Source organism: Scyliorhinus torazame, chromosome 1 (assembly GCF_047496885.1).
Source record: "Scyliorhinus torazame isolate Kashiwa2021f chromosome 1, sScyTor2.1, whole genome shotgun sequence".
In the NCBI taxonomy this organism is placed as follows: Eukaryota; Metazoa; Chordata; class Chondrichthyes; order Carcharhiniformes; family Scyliorhinidae; genus Scyliorhinus; species Scyliorhinus torazame.
The window spans coordinates 280,212,747-280,232,775 of NC_092707.1; the positions used below are offsets into that span (position 1 = coordinate 280,212,747).

General features: G+C 52.6%; 1 protein-coding gene across 2 annotated transcripts in view; it reads left to right on the forward strand.

The window, feature by feature from the left end:
• macrod2 (mono-ADP ribosylhydrolase 2) overlaps nt 1–20,029 on the forward strand; it is a 1,493,168-nt gene that overhangs the window by 1,394,606 nt on the left and 78,533 nt on the right. For both annotated transcript variants that reach the window (XM_072506634.1, XM_072506640.1), the window contains exon 14: nt 1,122–1,208. In XM_072506634.1, coding sequence (XP_072362735.1) covers nt 1,122–1,208 — 87 coding nt within the window. The remainder of the gene's footprint in view (nt 1–1,121; nt 1,209–20,029) is intronic.

The following is a 20,029-nucleotide window of genomic DNA, read 5'->3' on the forward strand; positions in this document are numbered from 1 at the left end:
TTCAATTCTTAATTGTCGAGACATTTAACCATCCTAGATGAGGGATGCACATTCCTTATCAAAGACAATGTGGAGAGGTGAGAATCATGTTGCCAGGACCTCTAGTTTTTGAAACCAGTAATATTGCTTTGTGGAACTTCAAGCATGTGTGCTGTTTACCATCTGACAAACAGCCTCAGAATAAAGGGGTTCTGACCTGATTGAATACCTGGCCCCATCTACACTCCTTCAGCTGGGACCTTTGTACCATCGCCTACATGCCTGTCTCAGCATGTGAAGTCAACCCCATGAAAAAGTGAATTGCCTAGCATTGGTTATCCCTTGGTGAAGGGAAAACTCCTTGGACTCTGGTTCAGAACTCTGGACCCACATGAAACAACATTTAATTTATTTTTGATGCCTGCACTTTAAACCTTTCCCTTCTCTATCCCTCTTTTACTTTATGAATTCAAAGGGGGAAAGGCTGCGGCGTCCTGCAATTTCTCTGTGTGTAAATAAACTAACCATTTAAGCTCATCCTATCTCAAATTTGCTGTAGGATTGTTAATAGAAAATTGGATCACAGCAAAACTGAGGGGGTGTGAAATACTCCACCGTTTGTAAAGAGGGAAGCAAATCAAAACACCTTTCTTTTTGTGGATGGGAGGAGCAATTGGTGCTGTTTAAATTAATCCCCCCTCGTGTCCATGACATTAGCTTTTTGCTCCAGATGTTATTTAATCCACAGCATTTAAATTCCATAGCTGCCATGGTGGGATTGCATTTATGTCTCTGGATCATTAATACAAGCCTCTGAAGTACTAATCCAGTGACAGAACCACCATTCTACTGTACCCAATGTAGTTGATGGACTCCTCATTGTCAGATGAGGAAATTCAACATTGAATGGAGTATCACTTTCCTTTCACAAGCTTTGAAAGAAGTTTTCACCTGAGAATCACTCCGAATTGAGCTGTATTCAGCTTTTCTTGGAATAAGTGATTCACCTGATCAAGGCTCATTGATTGGAATACCAGTGACCTCTATCATTTTTTTTTGCCATTTAACAGGACATGACGTGGTTTTGCTTATTTAAAGAAAAGTTTCTCTTTGAAGTTTTAAAACATGAATTTACTTTCCAGATAAACCTGAAGAAAGCGAAATGCTTAGCCAGCCTTGTACCCAAACAGAAGAAATGGAAATGGACAACTCCCAGGTTCAGTCAGAGGGTAAGAGGCCATTTATACTCGAACAAAAGAACAAGGAGAGCATTTTTCACAAACAAAACAGAGAATGCTGGAAAAACCTAGCAGATCTAGCACTGTAGGGAGAGAGTACAGAGTTAACGTTTGAGTCCGTTTGACTCCTCTTCAGAACTGAAAAAAGGGAAAATGTGTTGGATATTATACTGTAGCTAGGAGTGTGTGTGTGTGTGGGGGGGGGGGGGGGGAGGCTTGCATTGAGACAAAAATGTATGGGATATAAAAAAGGGGTTAAAATGGAGGAGAAAGATCACTGTTTAAAGTTGTTGAACTCAATTTTGAGTCCTGAGGGCTGTAATGTGCCAAATGCCTTATTTAAGATTCCAGCATCTGCAGTATTTTGCTTACCTGAGTATTTGAGTTGCTCATTTGAGTATTTTTTAATTTGATTCTATATGCAATTGCTGTACCTATTTCCACCTCAGTGAAATTGGCCAACCATTTACAGTGCTCACTCAGAAGCCTCACCTATAGCACAGCAAAGGGCCCATCATGTCTGTGCCAACCAGGAACACCTGTCTATTCTAATCCCATTTTCCAGCACTTGGTCGGTAACCTTATACGCTGTGACATTTTAAGTGTTCATCTAAATGCTTCTTAAATGTTGTAAGGATTCCTATCTCAACCACCCTTTCAGGCAGTGAGTTCCACATTCCCACCACCCTCTATTCTGTTAACCACACAATTCTATTCGCCCTTTATTTGTCACCAAACAAGTGATTGAACTCAATAATTATCACACTTCTTTCCCACTTCTTAATTACAATTTTAGCACAAACATAATCTGGGCACCTTGACCTAGGTTCTTTAATGATATTACTGCGACAAATACATACCTTTTAAAAAAATGTTTGATTAGTTTTTCACAACAAAATAAACAAATCTGTACAAACCAAACACAATTTACAAAGACCAATCATTGAAAAATAACCTCCAAAGCCCAACCCCCTTCCCCTTTTTGGGAATGTTTTTATTGAGTTATTCATTTTATACACTGTACAATCAGCAAGGGTGTGTGCGTCGGTTACAAGAACAACTTATCCATTGGTATCAGCCCATACCCCCCCAATTGGTCTCCCCTCCGGCCCCCTTTTTGGTGCTTTGAAATACTTTCTCAGGTCACATATCATACATGGCGATTGTCATCTCTTCACATATATGCAGTTCTTTCCCCTTTTCCTCCCCCAACCTTTGTCGATTGACCCCCCGCCATCCTGCTTTTGGTGTTCCTTTGGGGGTACTGTTTTTTGTGATATTGCTCTGAGCCCCCTATTATCTGTTCCGGCCGTTCTCCAGCCTCCCCCTCCTCTCCCCCTGTCTATTCCCTGCTGTCTTGTTGGCTCCCATGTGCCCTCCGCCATCCCAAGTCCTGGGACAAGTTGATGAATGGCCTCCACATTTTGTGGAAGCCCTCGTCTGACCCTCGGATGGTGTACTTGCTCTTCTCCAGGTAGAGAAATTCCGACAGTTCTGCCAGCCAGTCTGCAGCTTTGGGTGGTGCTGCTAGTCGCCAGCTGAACAGGATTCTTCGGCGGGTGATTAGGGAAGCAAAAGCAAGAGTGTCGGCCCCCTTCCCCATGAATAGTTCTGGCTGGTCCGATACCCCGAAGAATGTAACTCGCAGACACGGCTCCACCCTCACCCCCGTAAACTTGGACATCACCTCGAAGAAGGCTGTCCGGAACCCGACAAGTCTGGGGCAGGCCCAAAACACGTGGGCGTGGTTGATCAGGCTTCCCTGGCACCGTTCACACTTGCCCTCCACCTCCGATAAGAACCTGCTCATTCGGGTTCAAGTAAGGTGCGCTCTGTGCACCACTTTCAATTACATAAAGCTTAGCCTTTCACAGGAGGAGGTGGAGTTGGCCCTGCTCAGTGCTTCGCTCCAGAGTCCCCACCCTATTTCCATCCCTAGTTCACCCTCCCATTTTTGCCGTGTTTCATCCAGTGGGGAGCGTGCCCTTTCTAATAGTCGCCCGCACAGGTCCCCGCAGTTCACCCCACACACACACAGAATCGGTTTGTTGACCGCATTGAAGAAAGGCTTGGGAATTTAGTTCGGTATGGATCTGAGCAGGAAGAGGAACCAGGGCAGCACGTTCGCCTTGATCATCTGCACCCTCCCCACCTGGGAAAGCGAGAGTGTGTCCCATATCTGTAGGCCGTTTTGTACTTCCTCCGCCAGACTGGTCAGCTTCCACTTGTGGCTCCGTGTCCAGTCATGGGCAATCTAGATCCCCAGGTTGCGGAACTTGTTTTGGACTAGTTTGAATAGCAGACCCCCCAGCTCTGCCCCTTCCCCTGGTGGGTTCACAGGAAAGATTTCACTCTTGCTCAGGTTGAGTTTGTACCAAGAAGACTCCAAACTCACTAAGGAGCTTCATGATTCCTTCCATGTCACTTTGCAGGTCCGAGATGTAAAGGAGCAGGTCATTCACATAGATTGAGACTCTGTGCTCTCTGTCTCCTCTTCGGATTCCCTTCCAGGCATTCACCGCTCTGAGGGTGATCGCCAGAAGCTCAATTGCCAGGCTGAACAAGTGCTGGGACAGCGGGCATTCCTGCCTTGTGCCTCTGTGCAGCTGGAAGTATTCAGAGCTGGTGCTGCTGGTCCGTACGCTCACCTTAGGGGCGTTGTACAGGAGTTTCACCCATGAGGTGAACCCTGTCCCTAGCCAAAACAGTTCTAGTACATCAATGAGGTATTTGCACTCAACTCTGTCGAAGGCCTTCTCTGCATCCAGGGAAACAATCATCCTCTGGTGTTCCCTCCCTGGATGGAGTCATTATCATGTGTAGCAGTCGCCTGATGTCCGCTGTTTGCTGTCTACCCTTAACAAAGTCTGTCTGGTCCTCTGCTGGTACGCAGTTTTCCAGACGCTTAGCCAGGATCTTTGTGAGTTTTTGCATCCACATTGAGCAGCAAAATGGGTTTGTATGATCTGCATTCCGTTCGCTCTTTGTGAAGGGTAGGTCGTGCCTCACAAACCTTATTGAGTTCTTTGAGAAGGTGACCAAACAGGTGGATGAGGGTAAAGCAGTTGATGTGGTGTATATGGATTTCAGTTAAGCGTTTGATAAGGTTCCCCATGGTAGGCTACTGCAGAAAATACGGAGGCATGGGATTCAGGGTCATTTAGCAGGTTGGATCAGAAATTTGCTAGCTGGAAGAAGACAAAGGGTGGTGGTTGATGGGAAATGTTCAGACTGGAGTCCAGTTACTAGTGGTGTACCACAAGGATCTGTTTTGGGGCCACTGCTGTTTGTCATTTTTATAAATGACCTGGAGGAGGGCGTAGAAGGATGGGTGAGTAAATTTGGAGATGACACTAAAGTCGATGGAGTTGTGGACAGTGCGGAAGGATGTTACAAGTTACAGAGGGACATAGATAAGCTGCAGCGCTGGGCTGAGAGGTGGCAAATGGAGTTTAATGCAGAAAAGTGTGAGGTGATTCATTTTGGAAGGAATAACAGGAAGACAAAGTACTGGGCTAATGGTAAGATTCTTGGTAGTGTGGATGAGCAGAGAGATCTCGGTGTCCATGTACATAGATCCCTGAAAGTTGCCACAAAGGTTGAGAGGGTTGTTAAGAAGGCGTATGGTGTGTTAGCTTTTATTGGCAGAGGGATTGAGTTTCGGAGCCATGAGGTCATGTTGCAGCTGGACAAAACTCTGGTGCGGCCGCATTTGGAGTATTGCGTGCAATTCTGGTCGCCGCATTATAGGAAGGATGTGGAAGCATTGGAAAGGGTGCAGAGGAGATTTACCAGAATGTTGCCTGGTATGGAGGGAAGATCTTATGAGGAAAGGCTGAGGGACTTGAGGCTGTTTTCATTAGAGAGAAGAAGGTTAAGAGGTGACTTAATTGAGGCATACAAGATGATCAGAGGATTGGATAGGGTGGACAGTGGGAGCCTTTTTCCTCGGATGGTGATGTCTAGCACGAGGGGACATAGCTTTAAATTGAGGGGAGATAGATATAAGACAGATGTCAGAGGTAGGTTCTTTACTCAGAGAGTAGTAAGGGTGTGGAATTCCCTGCCTGCAACAGTAGTGGACTCGCCAACACTAAGGGCATTCAAATGGTCATTGGATAGACATATGGATGATAAGGGAATAGTGTAGATGGGCTTTAGAGTGGTTTCACAGGTCAGCGCAACATCGAGGGCCGAAGGGCCTGTACAGCGCTGTAATGTTCTATGTTCTTTGTCTTTCTTGGGTATCAGTGATAGAGTGGCTTGTGTTAGCGTTGGAGGTAGGGCAGTGTTTTTCAAACTTTTGTTCCGGGGACCCATTTTTACCAACCAGCCAACCTACGGGACCCAACCCGGCCGACCTTCGCGGCCCATGCCGGTTGACCTTCGCGGCCCACGCCAGCTGACCTTCGCGACCCACGCCAGCTGACCTTCGCGACCCACCATTTTCTCTTACCTTGTTTGCTGCTGACAAAATGGAGGAATCTCAATCGCGCCCAAAGCCCGTGATGTCGATGTTCAGGGGGAGCATGACCTGCTCTCTGCCTCTCTTCAGGCACGAAGATTACATAGAACTTTTAAAAAAATCTTCTGCGTATCCGATTGCGCAAATTCCCGGGCAACAGCCGCAGCAGCCGGGAATTTGCGCAAAATTTTATAGGAAAAAAATGTAGAAACTGAAAATGTTTCCATCCTCTAGAAATTGGAGGTTCACCACATTTCACCTGAATATTGCAATTAAAAATGTAAAAAAATAAAAGACACTTAAAAATCAATTAATTGATAAAGCTACCAAATACGACCTGCAGGCACTTTGTTTTGGAATGTTTAAAAATTAAGATTTAAAAAGTTGACATCTCTTGGTTGAAGTTACAACTGCTGTGAAACCATTGTTGGATCACTCACCATTCTTGGAGTAAGAGACTTCCACTTCATCAGCATCAAAGTTCAGAAAGCAACCAATCACATCATTCTCCCTGAACTTTTTGCAGCCGGCTTTTAACAATGCCGGCTGCGAACGCCCTTCAAAAAGTCTGCGACCAGATTTTTAAAAATGGGGCCGCACTTCGCATGCGTGCCCGCTCATCGTTGCGCATGTGCACCGATGAGCGGACATGCATGTACAGTGCGACCGCCTTTTTTTTATATGTTTGTGGCCATTTTGAAGGCCGCTTGCAGCCGGCATAGTTAAAAGCCGGTTGCTGCGGCTGTTGCGCGCGGATTTGCGCAATCGGGAGTGCCGCGACGGACGGCTCCACGACCCTCCCGACACCCGCAGGTGGGTCGCGCCCCCGTCTTTGACAATGCCTGAGGTAGGATGTCCCTCGCTAGTGAGTCTGCGAACATCTTCCACAAGCGCAGGGCCAGTGCCATCGCAAACATTTTGTGCAAGCCCACCAGGAACCCATTCGGTCCCGGCACCTTCCCTGCCTGCATGGAGCTGATTCGCCTCCCAGTTCTAGTGGTGCTTCTAGCCCCCAATGCTTCTAATGCCCTCAATGACTGACGGTTGTAGATGGTACAACTCTGTTTTATTATTCTGTACAATAACAACTGTTATCCGTGCAAAGACACGCTGGAGACGACTGATGTGCTCCTGTGGTGTGGTGGACCAGATGATGAAGTCGTCAACATAGACGCGCACCCCTTCGATGCCCTCCATCATCTGTTCCATGATTCGATGAAACACCTCGGATGCCGAGATGATGCCAAACGGCATCCTATTGTAGCAGTATCTGCCAAAGGGAGTGTTGAAAGTGCACAGCTTCCTGCTGGACTGATCCAGCTGAATCTGCCAAAAACCCTTTGAGGCATCAAGCTTGGTAAAAATTTTAGCACGGGCCATTTCGCTCGTGATTTTTTCCCGTTTGGGTATGGGGTTGTGTTCCCTCATGATGTTATTGTTCAGGTCTTTTGGGTCGATGCAGATCCGGAGCTCGCCAGAGGGCTTTTTTACGCACACCATGGAGCTGACCCATGGTGTTGGCTCCGTGACCCGGGAAAGCACTCCTTGGTCCTGCAGATCCTGCAGCTGCTGCTTGAGGCAGTCCTTGAGTGGTGCTGGGACTCTACGAGGTGTGTGAATGACCGGGGTGGCGTCCGGTTTGAGCCGTATTCTGTAAGTGTAGGGCAGTGTGCCCATGCCCTTGAAAACCTCCTGGTTGTGGGCGAGGAGCGAGTGGAGCTGCGCCCTAAAGTCTGCATCCGGGAAATCGGACGTGCCTTCTGGAGACAGAGTGTGTACCCGCTGAACGAGGTGGAGGATCTTGCATGCCTGTGCGCCTAGCAGAGAGTCCTTCGAGGATCCAACTCTCTCAAAAGACAGTGTGGCTGTGTATGAATTGTGTGCAACCTCGAGCTGGCAGGACCCCATGGCCGGGATAACATTACCGTTGTAATCGACCAACTGACAATGGGATGGCCGAATCGGTGGTTTGACCTTCAAGGTGTGGAAGGCTGACCATGCAATGAGATTGGCGGAGGCACCAGTGTCTAAGCGAAATGTGATTGGTGATTGGTTGACTGTTAGGTTGGCACACCATTCATCGCCCGGATGAACGCTGTGCACTGGTATCGGCTGGTGGGTCCTACTTGGGGACATCCGATTTCTGTCTATTACCGCAACGCGGAAGGGTTCCCGGTCGTCGGTATCACCGGTCTGTACATCGTCAGGGTATGACTCGGTGTATGGAGGCTAAATGGCCCGCACGCCCCTGCGAGGCTGGCGGAATTGGGGAGCGTTGGCAGGTTGAGCTGCTCGACAGCAGGCAGCGTAGTGGCCCATCCTGCCACAGCGGAGGCATTGTCGAGTTTTGGCTGGACATTGCCGCTTTAAGTGTGCGGATCCACAGCTGCCGCACGTTGTGACGTCATGGCGTTCGTTGCGCCACCACGCATGCACAGTTCGGTCCTGCATAGAGCGCGCCTGCGCATCACGTCCCTCTGCGTCGATGTCCCCTCTTTTGGCGTGTTCAAGCGCGAGAGGCCTCGGAAAGCGCACGAAATGGCCGCCCTCGTCCGGGCCGCGGGCCGGGAGGAACTCGATCGACTGGACCCGCTCGGCCTCGTAGGACCCGTGCCGTGCCGATTCAGACGCCTGGAATTGGGAGGACCGGCTGGTCGCGTTTTCGTGGAGGACGCAGGTTTCGATGGCGGTGGCTAGGGTGAGGCGCTTTATTTTATTTTTAAAATAATTTTTATTAAAGGTTTTCATAAAATATCAATAACAAAATGAGAAAGAAAAAAGATCCCAACAGGGTTAAGTACAAAACACGATCTAAAAAAGCAACCTCCCAAACCCCTCCCCCCCCCGTACATAAATAATAAATTAACATTAACACCCCGACTTAACACAACAGGGGCAGAATTCTCCGCAATCGGCGCGATGTCCGCCCCAAAGGTGCAGAATCCTCCGCATCTTGAGCAGCCGAGCCCTAACCTTGAGGGGCTAGGCCCGCGCTGGACTGATTTCCGCCCCGCCAGCTGGCGCGGAAATGACTGCCGGGCGGCGCATGCACGGGAGCGTCAGCGGCCGCTCACGGCATCCCCGCGCACGCGCAGTGGAGGGGGTCTCTTCCGCCTCTGCCATGGTGGAGACCGTGGCAAAGATGGGTGGAAAAGAGTGCCCCCACAGCACAGGCCCTCCCGCGGATCGGTGGGCCCCAATCGCGGGCCAGGCCACCGTGGGGGCACCCCCCGGGGCCAGATCGCCCCGCCCCCCCCAGGACCCCGGAGCCCGCCCGCGCCACCTTGTCCCGCCGGTAAGAGAGGTGGTTTAATCCACGCCGGCGGGACAGGCATTCCAGCAGCGGGACTTCGGCCCATCCAGGCTGGAGAATCGCCGGGGGGGGGCCCGCCAACCGGCGTGGCGCGATTCCCGCCCCCGCCGAATATCCGGTGCCGGAGAATTCGGCAACCAGTGGGGGCGGGATTCACGCCAGCCCCCGGCGATTCTCCGACCCGGCGGGGGGTCGGAGAATGCCTCCCCAGGTGTATACACCCTCTCAGACCCTCCAGTGTAAATAACATAAACAAAAATAAAGTACACCCCCCCGAGCTGCTGCTGCCATTGACCAATGTCTATCGTTCTGCCAGAAAGTCTAAGAACGGTTGCCACCGCCTAAAGAACCCTTGTACCGACCCTCTCAAGGCGAATTTTACCCTCTCCAATTTAATGAACCCTGCCATATCGCGGATCCAGGATTCCACGCTTGGGGGCCTCGCATCTTTCCACTGAAGAAGAATCCTTTGTCGGGCTACCAGGGACGCAAAGGCCAGAATACCGGCCTCTTTCGCCTCCTGCACTCACGGCTCCTCTGCCACCCCAAATATTGCGAACCCCCAGCCCGGTCTGACCCTGGATCCTACCACCCTCGACACCGTCCTCGCTACGCCCTTCCAAAATTCCTCCAGCGCTGGGCATGCCCAGAACATATGGGTGTGATTTGCTGGGCTCCCTGAGCACCTAACACACCTGTCCTCACCCCCAAAGAACCGGCTCATCCTTGTCCCGGTCATGTGTGCCCTGTGCAGCACCTTAAACTGTATGAGGCTGAGCCTTGCGCATGAAGAGGAAGAGTTCACCCTCCCTAGGGCATCTGCCCACGTCCCCTCTTCAATCTCCTCTCCCAACTCCTCCTCCCACTTACCTTTCAACTCCACCACCGAGGCCTCCTCCTCCTCCTGCATCACCAGGTAAGTTTCCGAGATCTTCCCCACTCCCACCCACCCCCCCGAGAGCACCCTGTCCTGTACTGTGTGTGGCAGTAGCCGCGGGAATTCCACCACCTGCCGTCTGGCAAATGCCCTTACCTGTAAGTACCTGAAGGTGTTCCCCGGGGGAGAGCCCGTACTTCTCCAGCTCACCCAAGCTCGCGAACTTCCCGTCCACAAACAGGTCCCCCAACTTTCGTATGCCTGCCCTGTGCCACCCCGAAAACCCTCCACCTGTTCTTCCTGGGGCGAACCGGTGGTTCCGCCGTAATGGGGTCCACACCGAGGCCCCAACTTCCCCCCTATGCTGCCTCCACTGCCCCCGCGTGGTATACCTCCTTGGAGGGAGCAGCAGCGGCGCCGTTGCCAGCGCCCCGCAGATTCGTACCCACACAGGACGCCGTCTCCAGACTCACCACCGCCTTCAGTGCCTCCCATACCATCCCCACTCGGACCTCCCTGTTGTCGTTGGTCTCCAAGTACCTCTCTATACTTCCTCGGAGCCGCTCGCTCACCTCCTCGTCTGCCAACAGCCCCACCTCCAAGCGCCACAGCGGGCCCAACAGGTGTTGGACGCTGAGAAAGCCCTCGATAGTGTAGAGTGGGGGTACCTGTGGGAGGTGCTGAAGTGGTTCGGGTTTGGGGAGGGGTTTGTCAGGTGGGTTAGGCTGTTGTATGAGGTCCCGATGGCGAGTGTGGCCACAAATAGGAGGAGGTCTGAGTCCTTTCGGTTGCACCGAGGGACGAGACAGGGGTGTCCCCTGTCCCCCCTGCTCTTCGCACTGGCAATTCAAAATGAAAAAGTTGATTCGAGAATAAGCCTTATGGACATGTGAGAAGAATGAAAATTCCCTAGCCTCCGGCCTTGCAAATCTCCAAGGGTCCACCCCTCCCATTTGGTCCATAAATCCCCTCAACACTCTAGCCGCCGCCGGCTTCCTACCCGTCCTAGACCTGGAGCGATCCAGTGCAGGATCCAATATCGTGTTTAAGTCTCCCCCCATTATCAGGCCCCCCACTTCCACGTCTGGGATCCGACCCAACATACGCCGCATAAAACCCGCATCGTCCCAGTTTGGAGCATACACATTGACCAGTACCACCCTCTCTCCCTGCAACTTACCACTTACCATTATGTACCTACCGCCATTATCTGCCACAATGCTCGACGCCTCGAATGACACCTTCTTTCCCACCAAGATCGCCACCCCCCGATTTTTGGCATCTAGCCCCGAGTGAAACACCTGACCTACCCACCCTTTCCTCAGTCTTACCTGGTCTTCCACCTTCAGGTGTGTCTCCTGGAGTATAACCACATCCGCCTTGAGCCCCATCAGGTGCGCGAACACGCGGGCCTGCCTAACCGGCCCATTCAGTCCCCTTACATTCCAGGTTATCAGCCAGATCAGGGGGCTACCCGCCCCCCTCCCCCGCCGACTAGCCATGACCCCTCCTTGGCCAGCCACGCGCCCGCACCCCACACCCGGCCCGTTCCCCACAGCGGCATACCCCCGTCTCGACCCCCTCCACTTGCTCCAGCTCCTCCTTCACCTTAGCAGCAGCAACTCGATCCCCCCCGGCTAGGACCCATCCTAGCTGGTTTACTCCCCCCATTGCACTTCCGCAAGTCAGCTGACTCCTGCTGACCCCGGCCACTCCCGCCTCCCCTTCGATTCCTCCCATGTGGCACACCCTCCTCTCCCGCTCCCCATCCACAGGCTCTCCCCCTCCCCCCTCCGTTCTAAGCGCGGGAAACAATCCTCGCTTCCCAGCCCCGGCCCCGCCCCCCCAGTCTTCAGCGCGGGAAAAAAGCCCGCGCTCTCCACCTACCAGGCCCCACCACCAACCAAAACAGTGCCCAACCCGCCCCATCCACCCTCCCCAACCCGAAAGAGAAAAACACAGAGAAAAAGAAACTCAAAACAATGCAAAGGCCCCCACCCCCGAACCAAAAAAAGGCATAACATATCCACCTCAGTCCCCAATCGCCCATCCCGACCCTCAGTCTGTGTCCAGCTTCTCGGCCTGAACAAAGGCCCACGCCTCCTCCGGAGACTCAAAATAATGGTGCTGGTCCTTGTATGTAACCCACAGTCGCGCCGGCTGCAACATGCCAAACTTCACCCCTTCACCACCTTCGCTCGATTGTACCCGGCCCTCCTCTTCGCCACCTCCGCACTCCAGTCCTTATATATCCGAACCTCCGCGTTCTCCCACCTGCTGCTCCTCTCCTTCTTGGCCCACCTGAGCACACACTCCTGATCGACTAACCGATGGAACCGCACCAGCACCGCCCGCGGAGGCTCGTTAGCCTTGGGCCTCCTCGCCAACACTCTATGGGCCCCTTCCAGCTCCAGGGGCCCCTGGAAGGACCCCGCTCCCATCAGCGGGTTCAACATGGTGACCACATAGGCCCCCACGTCCGGCCCCTCCAGCCCCTCCAGGAGGCCCAGAATCCGCAGATTCTTCCGCCTCGACCGATTCTCCATCTCCTCGAACCGCTCCTGCCATTTCTTGTGGAGCGCCTCATGCGTCTCCACCTTTACCGCCAGGCCTAAGATCTCGTCCTCATTGTCAGAGATCTTTTGTCGAGCCTCTCGGATCGCCACCCCCGGGCCGTCTGTGTCTCCAGCAGCTTATCAATAGAAGCCTTCATCGGCTCTAGCAGGTCCTTTTTAATCTCTCTGAGGCAGCGCTGGATACCCTCCTGTTGCTCCTCCGCCCACTGCCTCCATGCTGCCTGGTTCTGCCCGCCACAATTTTGTCCTTCTTCCCTCCCTTCTTCTGGTCCACCACCACCTTTTTTGTCGCCCCGCTCCTAGTTAAAGCCATATACTGACAGGGAGCTATTGTTAACTCCTTCCCACACCGGGAAACATTGAAAACGTCCCCTTGAGGGCCCTGAAAAGAGTCCAAAAGTCAGTTTTTGCGGGAGCCGCCGAATGTGTGACTTAGATCCGCATAGCCGCAATCGGAAGCCTCAAGAGGGAATCCTTTTGGCAATGTTCTCTTCACCAATCTGCCCCAAAGCGTCTGTGGAAACTCCTGAAAAAGGTCTGAGAGTCCGTTCCAGACGGGAGCTGCCGAATGCGCGACCTACTCCTCCATGGCCGCCACCGGAAGCCTCGTCCCCGTTTCTTCAATGGCCTTGGTAGATCCTTTCACAGTTGGTCCCTCTGCTGCTAGAATTCACCTTTAATAGAGGCCCTCAAGTCAGCTTGCAGCTTTAAGCTTGCCCGTCCCCCGCCTGCATGCTGGGAGAGGCCCCTCTCTCCACTGCAGTTAAGCCAAATCTTTTACTGTTTCTGCTGGGTCTGGTAACCAAAAGACATACCATTCCTGGGGGACACCGTCAGGGGAGTGTTGCAGTCTTCTTCCCACACCGAGAAATGTCAAACAAATGCCGTGGGGGCCCTGTAAAAGAGCCCAAAAGTCCGTTCCAAGCGGGAGCTACAGAATATGCGACCTAGCTCTGCATAGCCGCACCCGGAAGTCGGTGAGGCGCTTTGTTTTGAGGAGCCGCTGGCGTAGGGTGTCCGAGGTGACCCCAAAAACTATCTGATCCCGAATCATGGAATCGGAGGTGGCCTCATAGCCGCAGGACTGCGCGAGGATACAGAGGTGTGTCAAAACAGTATCTCTGGCAGCAGCGCACCCCCTCCCCGATGAACTCAATGCATTCTGTGCTCGGTTCGAGCAGGTAACCAACAATCCACTGGCGAGTGCCCCAGCAGCCCATAATTCACCCATACCCACCATCACAGCTTCCGAAGTCAGATTGGCCTTCCTGAAAGTGAACCCTCGGAAGGCGACGGGCGCAGACTGGATCCCTGGTCGTGCACTCCGAGCCTGCGCGGACCAGCTGGCAGAGGCATTCACGGACATCTTTAACCTGTCCCTACTCCACTCCGAGGTCCCCACCTGCTTCAAGAAGACCACCATCATACCGGTACCAAAGAAGAACCAGGCAACGTGCCTCAATGACTACCGACCAGTGGTCCTGACTTCAGTCCTAATGAAGTGCTTCGAGAGGTTGATCATGAAGCGCATCACCTCCACCTCCATTCCTTGAATGCCAGGGAGTTGTAGATGTGGATGGGGTGTTGCCCCGCCGTGGAGAGGAGGAGGGCGATCTTCCTGGTGTCCGATGCATTCTCCCTGTCTGTGGCTTCTAGGAAGAGGTGGAAGCGCTGTTTAAACAGCTTCCAGTTGACGCTGAGATTTCCAGCGATTTGGAGCGGCTGCGGCGGGTTGATGGTGTCCATGGCACAGGATGGCGGATCTCTGAAGAGGTGCAGGTAGGTCCCATAGTCGCTGGCAAGTTTCTAGGCCTGGTACCATGTCGTGTTGGGTGTTCCGGTACACAAACGAACCAACACGGTTGTAGATGGTACAACTCTGTTTTATTATTCTGTACAATAACAACTGTTAACTTCTGGCTGTGGTTCGTACTTCACCAGTTAACCTGTGGACCCAGCCCTAGCACTATCTTAGAGAGGCATTCAGCACATGGTGTATTTCTGAGTGACACGCTGTGAGCTCTGTGCTCTGAGCTATCTCCTGGTAGAATGAGTGGGAACTGTGGTGTTCCCTGTTTTATAGTGCGTGTGCTCTCACTGGTGATTGGCTGTGATGTTGTCTGTGTGTTGATTGGTCCATCTACCTGTCCATCAGTGTGTGTGTGCGATTGCACCATGATATGTTAATATGGATATCATGACAGACCTCTGATGTCCTTCACCTGGGCTATCTCCCTTGTGGCTGCCTGCTTTCTCAGGTGGTGAGCCAGCAGATGGCTAGCCTTATCTCCGAGTCTGCAGAAGGTCCCTGTGCCTGGCGGAGTTGGTGCACTGCCTTCCTGGTGGATAGCAGGTTAAAGACAATTTGTAGCTTTTCCTCTCAGCCAGAATCTCTACGGTCGGGACCTCGGAGTATCTTCTGTCAACCTCCCAAATTGAGTTGATTAGTTGCTGCCTAGCCGCCCTCTCTTCCATCTCTCTGCATGCCTTAACGGTGATAATTTCTCCTCTAATCACAGCCTTCTGTGCCTCCCAAAACGTGGAGAGTGAGATCTCCCTGTTCCGGTTATTAGTAATGTACTCATCTATGGCCTGTGATGTTTTCTGGCCTTGTCGTGTCCAACTTCCAGGTGGGGCATTGGGCATGACTCGTGTCCAACCTCACATCCATGTAGTGTGGAGCATGGGGCGGGATTCTCCACAATCGCCGCGATGTCCGCCGACCGGCGCCAAAAATGGCGCAAATCAGTCCGGCATCGCGCCGCCCCAAAGGTGCGGAATTCTCCGCATCTTGAGGGACCGAGCCCTCATCTTGAGGGGCTAGGCCCGCGCCGGACTGATTTCCGCCCCGCCAGCTGGCGGGAAAGGCCTTTGGTGCCCCGCCAGCTGGCGCGGAAATGACTTTGCCGAGCGGCGCATGCACGGGAGCATCAGCGGCCGCTCACGGCATCCCCGCACAGTAGAGGGGGTCTCTTCCGCCTCCGCCATAGTGGAGACCATGGCGAAGGCGGAAGGAAAAGAGTACCCCCACGGCACAGGCCCGCCCGCGGATCGGTGGGCCCCGATCGCAGGCCAGGCCACGGTGGGGGCACCCCCCTGGGCCAGGTCCCCCCGTGCCCCCCGGACCCCGCCCGCGCCGCCTTATCCCACCGATAAGAGAGGTGGTTTGATTCTCGCCGGCGGGACAGGCATTCCAGCAGCGGGACTTCGGCCCATCGCGGCCGGAGAATCGCCGGGGGGGGGTCCGCCAACCGGCGCGGCGCGATTCCCGCCCCCGCCGAATATCCGGTGCCGGAGAATTCGGCAACTGGCGGGGGCGGGATTCACGCCAGCCTCCAGCGATTCTCCGACCCGGCGTCGGAGATTACAATTGCAGAGTATTCCGCTCTTACTATTCCTGGAAACACCGATTTCCCCACTGCAAAGAAGTCAATACAGGTATCGACCTTGTGTACTTGCGAGAAGAAGAAAAACTCCTTCTCACGTGGGTCATGAACCTCCATGGCTCCACAGCCCCCTTCTGCTCCATGAATGTCCTCCGTTCTCTGTCTGCTGTTTTTCCCATTCTGGGGTTCGATCTGTCCATCAGTGGGTCCAGTACACAGTTAAAGTCGCTCCCTATGATCAGTCGGTGCGCATCTATGTTGGGGATTTCTGCCATTGTCTTCTTTACAATTTCCTTGTCATCCCAGTTGGAAGTGTACACGTTGAAAAGGACCACTGGTGCCCCATCTCAGACACCGCTGACCATGATGTACCGTCCCCATACTTTTAAGTATGGCTACCCCTCTGGCTCTCGTCACGTAACATGAATGGTACGTCTGTCCCACCCAGCCCTTCCGCAGTCGGTCCTTCTCCTTCTGGTGCATCCCTTGGAGGAAGACTTTCATATTTTTCAGGTGGGGGAAGACTCTGGATCTTTTCACTGGGCCATTAAGTCCCCTGACGTTCCAGGTGACTATGCTGATGGGATCAACCATGCTTACCTTGCAGATGGGCCCCTGAACTCCAGGGTTTCCCTTTCTTAAGGGGCCGTCAAAATGGCCACGGTCACCATTATCATCATGAGTCTAGGCCCCTGTGCTCCGGGTTTTCCCTTTGTCCAAGGACCACCCAACATGGCCCCTGCACTCTTTTATTCAGGACCCTGCAAAGTGGCTACTTGCAGTGCCATCTTGTTCCACATTTCTAAGAGTGACCTGCCAGTCCAGATGATAGGTAGACTACCATCCGTATATAATATGAGTATATCATCATCATCTGTATGTGTATTATAAGTTATATGTTTTACTGTTGTAGTTCTAGCATCCGACCAGCAGCTGGTGCGAGGATGCAGGCATATGACCCGGACGCACCATGTGTACCGGGACAAGGTTTTAGTCAAGAGTTGGTCGCTGTCGCATATTAGAGTAGCTCTGCAGTATCTTACTGTAAATTAATGTTATTTTCAATTGTATTAATCTTATAGTGTTAGTAATAAATAGTTTTGTTGTAAAACAAAGTCTACTGTTCTTTGTTAACACTACCAGATCAAGATTCAACATCAGCATAATCAAAGAACATTCCTCTGCTCCCTCTGCGGATTTGATTGTCAAATCCCCGTACACCCCTTCTGTTTACCCCTCTGCTCCCCCCCTCCCTCCCTGGTGGGAGATGCGCTGCGGCCCCACCACTCATACCTCCTGGCGCTAGCTTTTCTGCTAGTGTGCTGTGTGTCCCCTCCCCTCCTGGGGTTGGTCTGACCCCCTCCTTTGCCCACTCTGTTGGTATCCCCTCTATCTCCTCCTCGCCCTTTCCTGCGTCCTGCTGCAGTTGCCCCCTCCTTTATGGGAACTGGTTCCCCTGTTCATAACGTGGCGATGCAGACCCGCGCAAAATTATCTATTGGTTCTTCTCTGCCTCCTCTTTACCGCTGTCTCCCTTGCTGTCTGTCTAGGTTATTCTTTTAGATGAAGTCATCCGCTTCTGCAGGGGCAGCAAAATAATGTTCCTTGTCCTGGTATGTTACCCAGAGCCTGGCTGAGTACAACATCCCAAATTTATTGTTATTTTTGTCAAGGGACGATTTTGCCTTCTTAAGTTCTGCCCTGCACTTTGACAGGTCTGCCCCAATGTCCTGGTAGACTCTGATTGTGTGTCCCTCCCAGCTGCAAGCTTTCATTTGTCTGGATCCTTTCCCGGTCCTGGTACCTGCGCAGCTTGGCTATGACCGCTCTCGGCTGCTCCCCTGCCTTGGGTTTCGGGCGGAGCGACCTGTGAACCGGCGTCTTGGGGAAGCAGTCTCTCCTCACCAGGTTACCCAGCATTTGGGCCATGTGGTCGGTCGGGTCCCTGCTCTCGATTCCTTCTGGCAGGCCCACTATTCTAATGTTCTGTCGCCTTGACCGATTTTCTTGGTCACCAACCTCTTAATTTCGGCCTCCAGGGTGACGATTTGGTTGCTCTGGTCCATTGAGGCTTTCGCCAGCTCCTTTACTGTGCTCCCCTGGGTCTCCAGTCTCCTTCCCATTCTGTCGCAGGCTGCATGGTGGCCAGCGCCTCCGCCACCACCACCTTGACTGCCACCTTTATTTCAGCCTTAATGTCGTCTCTCTTCTTCAGTTCCCTGGTGAGGAATGTCTTCCACCCTTCGCCTGGTTTTGGGGGAGCTCAATTTTCGGGTAGCGGGTCTCCCTCTCTCGGGGTGGATGGGTACACCTCGCCTCGTGGGTCCGCTGATCTGCTTGCTCGCCGCTCCTGTCCCATTCCGCTGCTGGTTTTGGAGTCTCTGCGGCCTTTTGAACTGCTGCTTCCTGGCATCCTTGCTGGAATTTTTATGGGGTAAATTCAGCTAAAAGTGCCAATTATTCTGTTTTTCGGAGGAGAGCCACCTGATATGCGACTGCTCAGCACATCGGTGAGAGAATGGTGGAGAAGCCCCAATTGGCCGAATAGCCTAATTCTGCTCCAATGGCTTAAGGCCTTATGATGGAGCTGTATAAAATGCTTGCTAGGCCTTAATCCAGGCTTTTAAAATCATTACTGCAACAGATATAAAATATAATATATAACAATTTTTACATTCATCGCAAATATCCCTCATAATTTTATACACCTCAACCTTCTTTGCTCTAACGAGAACAACCTCAGCCTAACCAGACTCACTGTATAGCTGAACCCTCCAGTCCAGGCAACATCCTGGTGAATCTCCTCTGCTATTAGCACAGCGGGCTAAACAGCTGGCTTGTAATGCAGAACAATGCCAGCAGCGCGGATTCAATTCCCGTACCGGCCTCCCTGAACAGGCGCCGGTATGTGCCGACTAGGGGCTTTTAACAGTAACTTCATTGAAGCCTACTTGTGACAATAAGTGATGATGATTATTATTATTATTATTAATACTATAATTAGTGCAATCACATTCTTCCTATAGTGTGACGACCAGAACTGCACACAGTACTTCAGCTGTGGCCTAGCAAGCATTTTATACAGCTCCATCATAAGACCTTAAGCCATTGAAGCAGAATCTTGTATTCGACCCATCGAGTCTGCTCCACCATTCAATCATGGCTGATATGTTTCTCATCCCCATTCTCCTGCCTTCTCCCCATAACCCTTGATCCCTTATTAATCAAGAATTTCCCTGCTCTTATATTCTCTGCCTCGGCTAATAAAGGCAAGTATCCCATATACCTTCTTATCCAGCTTTATCTACCCGTCCTGCTGCCTTCAGGGATCTTTTCATATGAAAAAATATTTTAAGATTATCAGCCTTAATTGCATGATAGAATATTTTTTTAATACCAAGAAAGATAATTTATGCTACCAACTTGGGCGGGTTCATGGAAGATAATGGGCGGGATTCTCCCTTCTGGGGACTAAGTCCCCACGCCGGCGGGAAAACCGGCGCCAACTACTCCGGTGTCAACAGCCCCCGAAAGTGAGGAATTCTCCAAACTTTCGGGGGCTATGTGGACGGCGGAGGGGCCAGCGGCACTTCAACCGGCGCCAAAGAGCCAGCGCGATTTCACGCATGCGCAGAACGGCCAGCGCGGCCGGCTGGCATATTTCCGCACATGCGCGGGGGTTCTCTTCATCTGCGCCTGCCCCCGGGCAATATGGCGGAGCCCTACAGGGGCCCGGCCTGGAGGAAAGAAGTCCCCCCACGGAACAAGCCTGCCCGCCGATCGGTAGGCCTCGATCGCGGGCCAGGCCACCGTGGGGGCCCCCACCGGAGTAGGATCCCCCCGCGCCCTCCCCGAGGACCACCCCCGCACACTCACCTGCCAGGACCCTCCATACGTGAGGTGAGTAATTCACGGCGGCGGGACTGCCCAAAACTGGATGGCCGCTCGGCCCATCGGTGCCTGGAGAATAGCCGGGGGGGGGGGTCACTGAGAACGGCCCCCCGACTAGCATGGCGGAAATCCTGCCGCCGCTCGAAAAACGGCGCTGGAGAATAGGGAAGCCGGCGGCGGGGTGGGATTTGCGCCTCCCCCCAGGGATTCTCCGACCCGGCGGGGGATCAGAGAACCCCGGCTTTATGTTTGTGATTATGTGAATGAATCTGGACAGAAACTTGAACCTTAACTTGCATTTAAT